Here is a 10,383-nt window from a genome sequence, read left to right as displayed (position 1 = left end):
TACACACGGACATCTCTATTAATCAAGAGAGAAAATGAGCTCAAGGAATGTTAGGAACTATAGTAGATTCACTTCACCCGTGCATCTCATGCCCAGCACCGTTCCTTACGGCGCTCCTGATTGGCTGTTGATAAGCCAATCACAGGGCTAGAAACTCTCAGTCTCTGGAGAGCATTCACATAGGTAGGATGCATGTTCCACCTCTCCTCTTTCAAAAGTCATAACTTTCATTACACCACAGTTTTACCCACAGAAAAGTAGTGTTTCCCAATTGCATCACTAAACATCGACAAGCCAATGATTTAAGAATTATGATGATATAAGAATTATGAAGAAAATCGTAACATATAATAAAAAGGAATAATGAGAGGGATATAGGAGGACTGATTGTAGGAAAGTAAAATCAATGGGATGAATAAATTTCTTGCATAAGGTATCAATATCTAAGTATCAGTTTTTTCATAGAGATTTCCACAATAGGATATGAAAGGATGATGGTAATAATGATAGTGATGATAATGAAGTCTTAATATTTTTCCCCATAAGACTTCTATCGAGGGGTCGTGGTCGTGATCATGATGATGACGTCATTGAGTGATCACGTGAGCAACACCTGACTACATGAAGATAAGAGAGGGAGATTAATATTCTTAATCTTTTGCTAGTTATTTTCACATTGATAGTCCTACTTATAATTCATTGGTAGCATTGTCTTATATGAAATTTGAGCTACAAAACTGTATGAAACGCAAGATAATGAATGCCCTGCGATCTCATGTAAGGAATGAAAGAATATATTTCATATTAAGAATTTTATGTTTGTTTCGCTATAATTTATTTTAGCATTAAGCTTACTGAAGTACATAATTCCATTGTAATCCTTAAATCATTAGTTTGAGGTATTTAATAATGAAATTTGGAAACGCTACTTTTCTATAAGTAAAACTGAGGTGTAATGACAGTTATATTGTTTGAAAGATGTTGGAACACATATATTGCGTACGTGAACTCTAGAGAGAGACTGAGAGTTTCCAGCCCTGTAATTGGCTTATCAACAGCCAATCAGGAGCGTCGTAAGGAAAGGCGCTGGGCATGAGATGCACGGTTGAAGTGAATCTACTATAGTATAGAGGAATAAATGTTGACAATGAGCACAAATATTTTGTTGTCACACTAAAACGGGGTTTAATACAGTAAAGCTTCTTGAAGATTTATATCTAGAGGCTTTTGCAATTGAATATTGAAACAGATTTGCAGTCGCAGAAGCCATCCCAGAGGAGGAACAGACAATCAATGAGGAAAGTAGTAAAGTACTAGGATAAGGAATAACAACAAAATCCTTGGACATTGGATGAGACCTGGGATACAATAAAGAATAGATAAAAATAAGAGGGAATTGTATGAAACATTAAGGGAGGAGATGAAGAAAGCTAATTAGAACAAGGTAGGTACACATGTGTTGATAGAGAAGTTAAATTAAACATGAGAAACGTTAAGGGATAGTATACATAAAAAAATAGGTGGATGATGCTGTAAAAGCCATGTATTCAGGGAATTGCTGAATTTTTAATAAATTTTCTTTCAGTAAAAGTAAGGCATTTCCAGCGGTTTATATTTTCTCTCGCTTCTGAAGCATTGTTACCAGACACACTCATCTTTTTGGCTCCATAATCTGCCAGTCAGTACAGTGAAATGGGTTATGGGAACAGCGTTTGCCCGTCGTTGGGCAGTGCCCGGTAGTGTGGACAGGGCCTTAGGGGATTTTCCTGTCAAAGGGGGGGATGAATTATTAATATCAAGAGGAAAAGAAAGACAACATGAGGCAAAGTATTTATTGAGGTCATGGGTGCAATGATATCAGACATTTCCTTTACATTCATTATGATGAAAAAATTCAGTATGCTTATTCTTAATAGCCTTGGGAAATAAATTGACTAAATGCTTGAAGGTGAACAAGTACATATATGGAATTTTGAAATTTGGAAATCCCCTACTCATGGTTTTTATTGATAATGAGAATACATATGACAATGTCCACAGACCAATATAAAGGAAGGGTCTTACATCACTGATGTATTCCTGTTAAATCTGTATAACTAACCGAAATTACCCATGAACAAAGTATTAGATGCAAAGTTAGTGATGGAGTCTTGTTTCTTGAATTTGCAGCATGCTTGCCTAATAGAATTCACCATATATCTAGATGGAATATGAGGTAAATCTAAGCAAAACAGAAATAATAAACATGACATGACAGTGGGTGTAGAAGAGGTAATAGTAGTGAGGTGGAATTTTTCAAATATTTAACAACAGTTGATATCCAGAACAGGTTCTCCTGAGATGAAAGCCTAAAACAAAAGATAAATTACATCTTGATTAGCCTGAACGAGATTTGGAAATCAAAAGTAGAATGAAATATCATATGAAATTGACCAAATATATGTACGTACGTATTAGTCTAATCTGTTAAGTACCAGACATGTTTCATGGTATTGAATGGCTTTAGAAACTACTGTACAGTATTGTACGTATATCTAAAATATTTTGTTGATTTGAGATTAAAACTTTAGGAAGAATACAGTACAGTAGTGCATTGTGGGAATTAGATGGCGGGATGTAGTGAAAAATTACACATGAGAGAAATTATGGAAGATTTGTACATTGCCAAGATAGTGAAGGGAAGCTGGAGATGGCTTTAACATGTCCTTTGTATCACTCCAGGGAGAATATTTTTTTAAAGTGTCAGTTGGTCTCCTCTGGGCACTAGAAGATTGTAGACATGTAGGTGTAGATTCTCATTTTTGAGATTTGGCTAAAATTACTGCATGGTACAGAGTATGGGCTATGAAAATAAACTTAACAAAATTCACAGGATGGATCCCCTTACCCAGATCTGTTTTTGATGTGTTTCTTTAAATATATGCAACTTGTTTATAATCATAGGTGCTATTCTTAATTGGAAATTTGCTTTAAAAAACAATATTGGGTCCATCTCTTCTTCACTTGCGCTAAAAGTTGGCATATTGAGAAATCCTTTCAGATGTTTAGTCTTTTGCCGCTGATTTACATCTTACATTATTGGATAGATACTTGTCTTTCATTGATTTTCTTATTCCAAACCTTGATAATTATTCCCTGCCCTTGTTAGGTTGGCTCATTGTGCAGGCATTATAAATTTTTTTTATATCATTTTGATCATCCTATATAGTCAGATCTTCAAAGAATAAATGATCCACCAAGTAATGTAGCATAAGACATTAATTCTAACAGTCTTTCCTTTCTTTTGAGAATTTCAATACTGTACCACAGTTTTCTAGAAGTTTGTTTTTGCTGTACCCAAATTGTGGAATGATCTAGTATGTATTTATATACTTTAGTTGAGTTGTTGGAACTTACAATGTTCAAACTATGCAAATGTATTTTTACTGAACAGACTTATTTTAGGATTTTTTTTTTAAATTGCTGGACCACTCTGCCTCAGTTGAGCAGTCTTGCTCACCTCATGGACTTGGGTCTCCACTGTGGGATGTGACTCTTGCTCTCTGTAGCCTCACCCATGTGCTGTATGAACCATGACAGTCTTCTTGCTAGCCTTAGCATTAGCAAAGCGAGTAGGCAAGCTGCATTGTCTCTCCCTCTTAGTCTTGTTTGTTTCAGAATTTTTGGCAGAGTTGCAGAACTTGTCAGTGACTAAGAGATTCAAGACCCTTTCAATTCCCTCTTTGAAACTTTGTAGGGATGATCATGTTAAAATGCCTCTCCTGATCAGGACTTAGCATCTTACTCCTGAGTGTCAACAACTGTTTGCTAGTGCGTAGTGGGAGGCACAAGACAAAAGTATTCAAGAATGCAGTCTTGTTTTGGCTTTGGAGAATCGTAAATCATCAAAGTCATCGGGCCAGGATAATGCCAACTTACTCTGGGCAAGGGCTCATGAAGTTGAGCATTGCTATGTCTGTAGTCCTCAGGTATTTCCTCTTCAGAATCTGTGGTGACTGCTCAACATGTGTAGCTGCCCAAGCTCCACTAGGAGAGAACCACATCTCACCTCCACCTGTTTTCTCTGACCCTGCAACCAATTGTCTTTTTCTTGGGAATTGAGTGAGGGTATAAATAACTTCCCATTTATGACATATTTTGTCACACAAACAGTTGGGTGTGATTGGGCAATAAAAGCAGTGTCATCTTGGAATTTGCAGTGGTGTGCTTCTTTGTGAGCTGATCATCCTGTCCCACACAGGAAAGTATACTATATTCCTAGAATAAAGTTGCATACAAGCCATACTCTGGAACAGGGCTATGTCAGCTGTAGCACCGGATATGCTAGGCTGAACAGGTGGTTTATCTTGCTCATTTCAAGTGACAGAACAATCTCAGTAATATTCTGTGGACAATCCTCCCAGCCATGGTTTGTAATTAAGTAGCAAAAAATTGCATATTCAACATAATTTGCAGTTTTCTTAGATATGGAAGCCTCTGAAGTCTTTTGTCATAAGCCCATCTCTGACCAACCCCATATGTCCTTGTTGCCAAAGGAAAAAGTGGACTATTCACTGAGCGAGTGGGAAATTCACCCTCACTCACTGCTAGTAAACTACCTTATTACCAAGCTTCAGCTTCAGCTTTAGTCGAAGGTATATCATGTAAAAAGCTATAGGTTTATATATGCAAGAAGAATGTGAATTATCTTAAATTTGCAGTTTCCTCCATTCCTGTACTATGCAGTCATTAATTTTATTGTCTCACTAATTAGCAAAATGATGTAAAATAGTGATGGTTGAATGATGTTTAGGTATATCCATCACTATGGTTTTGGTTTTGAATGGTACTCATTGGGTGATTATTACTATGATCATGGAAAGATGTTTGGGAAAAATGATCATAATGTCAAAGATATGTTTTTCTAGAATCTATAGGAGGTATTTTATGATACTTTTTTGTAGACAGTATTTTTAATTCTGAGAGGCTTTTATTTATATTTATGTAGTACAGTATACTGTATAGTACTATATACAATCTTGACTTTATAGAGATTGTATTTTTTGGCTCTGAACTGTGTATGGAAGCCATAAGATTTTTTTTAATTTTTAAAATTTTTTTTCTAGTCTTTCCCATTGATGATGACACAGAATTATAAAAACCGTCTTGCCCTTGCAGGTAGCAGAGGATGTCCTCTACCATTGGAAGACTTTCCCTCTCCACCTACCATCCCATGTAGCCGTACAAAATGACCCTGCCTCCACAGCCTCTTCAGGTATGATAAGTGTTACTGAATTATATGATGATTCTTTTGATTACAAACAGTATATCGAGATTTTAGTAGGAACCCTTTGTGTAAAGTGTACATTTTCTTAGCAGCAAAATTAGTAAGTGTAAAATTTAACATTTAATGTTAACAACCTGAATTTCCAGGTACAGAATTAGTTATTGAAAGCTTTATTATAACTGCTTAATGGTGTTTTAGTAATATTTCATAATTGCACAGGCTCAAGAATACGTATGTTGAAAGTTCATTTATCATTTTTATTAGGGAGTATATCTTTTAATAAAAACCCTTTGTTTGCATTTGAAATTTGAAACACTTCACAGTTTCTCTTAAACACATGGTTTTTGGGTCACATTGTGTGAGATACCTGAAGTGATACAGGCTCATGGCACTTTGTGAAATGTGAGCACATGTATTGTACTGTACGTACGTACTTGCATTAGTAGATGTTGTGCCATCTTTATTTGTTTGAATAACAACTGAATAGATTTTAATCAAGGGAAAACTGCATATTTATGACAGTGTCCTAGCTTATAAAATGAAATTGTCCATACGCGAACAAACCTCCGGTCTTAACAATAGGATAATTTCTAGCGCCTAGTTGGATCCGGTTAAAAAACAGACAAAAGCAAGGAATCTTGTGATATCTGGCAACACATGTGTAGATCGGGCGAAGAGTGGTCAAGGACCACTCACCTATGCCACTGCATCAGTCTTTTCTTTAACTGCCTGGGCGAGAGTCGTGGTTAACCTCTCTTGGCCTTTACCTGGTTCATTTCCAGTTTCGCTTGTGTTTAGTGTGTGTGTGTGTGTGTGTGTTTGGCTGATATTATGGCTGGTTCTGCTCCTTCTTGGCCTCATCAACGTGTGTGCCCTGGAATTCCAGGTTTTCCTTGTTCTTGTTTTTTGGCTTCGGCGGCGACTGATCCCCACATCACGTGTAGCAGGTGCCGTTCTAATTTTTGTACTATAACGAATCCTTGCTCGGAATGCCGGGCATGGCCTTAAGAGCAGTGGAAGTAATTTTATAGCAAGAGAGATCATTGGAGGGTTTCAACTCATCCTTCTTGGGATGGTTTTTCGCCTCTTCCCGATGCTTCGTCTCCTGCAGTATTCACCCCCATAGTAGCGTTGTTCCTGTGTCTCCTAACTTTTCTTCCATTGATTTGTCACTGGAAGTATTGGGAGGCCACCAGGCTGATTTTTGTAATGTTGCCCCTTCTTCTTCGGGAGTTAATTTGATTCTCAGGAAGGGGGAGGCTTTTTCATCATTCTCATTTATTCCAGAGTCAGAGGCGTCCAAGATGGCGGCGATTTGGAAGATGCTTGGGCTAGGGGGTCCCCCGTCCTTGGAGGGGTTGCTAGCGCACTTTATGGAGGCTCGCTGCCCCCCTCCTCAGGCTGGGCAGGCCATCCCCCCTCTTCCCGGCCTTGTCTTTGTAGTTAGCCGAGGTCATCCATCTTGTATTGCTCCGCCAGTGACTGTTGCCGATTCTTCGAGTCGGAGGGAAGCGTGGCGTCAGCCCCATTGATGACATCACGGGATCCGTTGTTGTGTATTCCTTTGCCAGTGGCGTCTGATTCCCCTTCACACCGAGGGGAAGCCATGACGTCATCACCTCTGTGATGTCACTCCCATCGATGACGTCACTCCCAGTCATCTCCTCTGCACAGCCTCTCTCAGCTGTGACGTCATCTCTGCCGCCCAGTTCGCTACATCTCCCTTCCATGTCATCAGAGCCTTCTCTTGCAGATCAGTCTGAGGTTATATGCCAGGCAGTGCTTAAGAGGTTGGACTCTGTTTTGAATGATAAGTTGGCTGCCTTGTCGGTTGGGAGGACTGGAAGGAAACATGTTGCTTTGTCCCCGCCTCCTGCGAAGAGATCACATAAGAAACCAGTACTGTCTTCCTCTCCCTCTTCTCCCTCTACACCACGTTGGCGTATCAAGCGTTGGAAGGCTAAGGACTTTGTTCTTTCTTTGCCTACGAGGGAGGAACAACGCGGACGTGTTCTCGAGAGTGTTGGTGTTTCGGAGAGTGTTAGTGTATCTTCCCTTGTGCAATCTGCAGTGGCTGTTTTGTCCTCTGCATTGAATGGTTGGCGTGTTGTGGCCTCCCCCGTCCGTGTACATCGCGAGCGTACTGCAACCTCCCCTGTCCATGCACATCGCGAGCGTGTTGCAACATCCCCCGTGCGTGGAGATGATGCAAGTGCTCCTTCTTCTCCAGGGCCTATTCGTCTCCATAAGGATATCAAGGCACCTGGTAAGAGGTCGAAGGTGGTGAGCACGGAGTTAGTGCAGCAGGAGTGTTTGCCTGCCCCTCTCACTGGTGCTTCCAAGAGTTCGACTCTGGGGGATTCATCTTTGATCTCGAGTGTCAGGCATGACCATTCACGGACATGTTAATGAGTTATCTGTTGGAGGAGTACGTAGTGATGTTCCTAGTGTTATAGTGGGTTCGTCTCTGGAGCCGACACGTGGACCCAGCCCAGACAGGTTAGTTGGTGTTTCAGGCAGTTCATATCAGGACTTGACAGTAGAAAATGCAACAACAATTTTGTGGTATACAATGGTCATTGTTGTCAGGAGGACAGGTCAGAAGCCACAGTGCTAACCAGAATTAAAAAGAACAATGTCTACAGACCCGTAAGTGGATCGGTTCTTACATAGACAGATGTGTATGGACAGAAGTATACACATGTAAGTTGATTCAGTGCTAAATAATATATAAGAGGTCATATGTAAGTCAGATTCACTGATATTAGAAGTAATTGTTTTGCATTGTAATGAGTTCAGTCTTACGAAGATGAAAATGCTGCTTAGCTAATGGAAAGTAGATTTGAATTAAATTTGATCATCATTTGAAGAAATCTAGCTAGGTAGTGTAAAGTTACTAAATAATAATAATAATAATAATAATAATAATAATAATAATAATAATAATAATAAAATAATAATGCTGCTGCAACACCATGGGACACCAGAGTAGATGAGAAAGAAAGAGAAAAGATTGATAATAAGATGGATATTGGATATGCCAGTGGAAATTGTACCATAATCATAGGGACGCTAGGCACGATCCCAAGATCCCTGAAAAGGAACCTGGAAATAAATAGATGTGGAAGTAATGCCAAGACTTATGCAGAAGAGTGTGCTCCTAGAAACAGTGCACATAGTAAGAAAGTGATGGACTCCTAAGGAGGTAGGATGCAACTAAGAACCCCATACTATAAAAAGCACTCAGTTAAATAGGATGACTGTGATAGACCCCCCCCCAAAAAAAAAAAAAAATCTAATTGTTACTATTGTTAGTTTCTTGGTTTGTGCCTGTTGAATAATCAGTGATATAATCAGCGTATTTCTAGACTGAAGCTTTCATGGAAGCCGTGCAAGTTTTTGCTCGTAGCTAAAAGATATTGAACATTGTTCCACTTTTAATGTTAATGCAGTACAGTAGTTGGGATTAATTTAGACTTTTTGAAAACTCACTCAGTCATAGAAATGACAGAAAAGGAATCATAGAAAACAAAGGGAGAATGTTTCAAGCAATCTTGTTGGTACAGTTGGTAATGTGTTGGCTTCATAATCTTGGGAACCAGCATTCACTCCCCACCAAGGGGTGGATAGTGAGACTGTCTAGCAGATGATTACTGCCATTAGTGACGTCATGGTGGAGGGTTGGTGTTACCTGGCTGATGTCTGCCTGAAAGGCAATAGCTTGTGGGAGTACTGAAACCACCAAACTAACTTTTTTAACTGTAATGTTTATTACTATGGAAAAATTATGGTGTATTTTTTGTTGAGAAAAATTATGCATATGAAATTGAATGAAAAGGAAAAAAAAAGTTCACACGAGGTTGGTAAGAGGTTGGCTACAAATCATATTACACCATGAGTAAAGTGTGAACCAAAATGATGAGTTGCCTGTTTATTATCACCTGTTACAAGTCAAATCAAGTGCTTGAAAATTGTTGCAGGTTTATCTGTACAGGAAAAACTACCATAGCATGTTTACCGATTCTTATGCAAATTCATGCATATGTGTTTGTTTCTCCTCTAGGTGCAATGCTTTTTGAGTGGGTGTGTTTGAAACTTACATAAAAATACTCACACTGACTTTAAAACTCATAATTTATCAGTGTTCATTGTGGATTTGCATATAGATGTCAGCCACAAGAATTTCCTTGATGTATTCAACATGGACTTCCTTATACTGTATCATAATTAATTCAAGACCAGCCATTTGACATAGATAAACAATCTGGTAACTTGTTTGCTAATAACAAAAACCCCAAACTGTTGAAGTGAGACTTCACTATAAATATTTACTACATATGTATACAGTATTATGAAAACTTTTTTTTCTTCTAGGTAATTTTGGTGGAGGTGGGAATGGCAATGGAGGAGGTGGAGCTGGTGGGGGTGGAGGAACAGGAGGTGGAGGTAATCTTGTTGGAGGTGGCAATGGTGGTGTAGGATTATTTGGTCGAGCTAGGCCGCTGATCCTGAGGGACGTCTTTGTGACACCATCATTTGATGAGCTCGATGCTGTGGCAGTGGATTCCAAAGGAGACCCCAGGAGACTATCCAACCACCACTTACACTCCATCAGGGAAAAGGGGTAAGTTCACACACACACACACATGTGCTTTTGCATTAAGGACACATTACTGTAGATTAGTCTTTCAAGTGCCAGATAAGTTTTTGCAGACATCTGTGTCCATCTTCCACGTATGAACTACTACTGTACATAACATTCAAATAAATACTGGAATAAGTATTGTTGTAAATAGAAAATGGCACCTGATAAAGGAGATCAGGGTTTTGTAGGTTTTTTTTCTTGAAGTCTTCTAGTCTCAAGATACAGTTTATAAACATTTATCATATAAACATTTATCATATAAATTAATGAACAGATAACTAGGTTTATTGTAGTAGCCTAGCAATTAAAATTTATTACTCCAAGTATATATGATAGGTAGAATATAAATCTCGGTTAGTGTATAATCAAGTCAAAACATTTTCGTCATAAGAAATTTGATGCTTTGTGCACTGTTGAGTGTCCTGGTGAATAACGTCACACTGTAGTTTGAAAGTGGATTAATCGCTTCAGC

The 10,383-nt window shown here is 38.7% G+C and overlaps 1 protein-coding gene across 6 annotated transcripts in view; it reads left to right on the top strand.

Annotated features, from left to right (window-relative positions):
- Positions 1-10,383, top strand: part of LOC135214466 (uncharacterized) — a 422,924-nt gene that overhangs the window by 335,383 nt on the left and 77,158 nt on the right. For all 6 annotated transcript variants that reach the window (XM_064248810.1, XM_064248805.1, XM_064248804.1 and 3 more), the window contains 2 exons: positions 5,158-5,254; positions 9,641-9,890. In XM_064248810.1, the coding sequence (XP_064104880.1) occupies positions 5,158-5,254; positions 9,641-9,890 (347 nt within the window). The remainder of the gene's footprint in view (positions 1-5,157; positions 5,255-9,640; positions 9,891-10,383) is intronic.

The sequence above is a fragment of the Macrobrachium nipponense genome, chromosome 45 (assembly GCF_015104395.2).
Source record: "Macrobrachium nipponense isolate FS-2020 chromosome 45, ASM1510439v2, whole genome shotgun sequence".
Classification (NCBI taxonomy): Eukaryota; Metazoa; Arthropoda; class Malacostraca; order Decapoda; family Palaemonidae; genus Macrobrachium; species Macrobrachium nipponense.
This window is presented reverse-complemented; position numbering and strand designations above follow the sequence as displayed.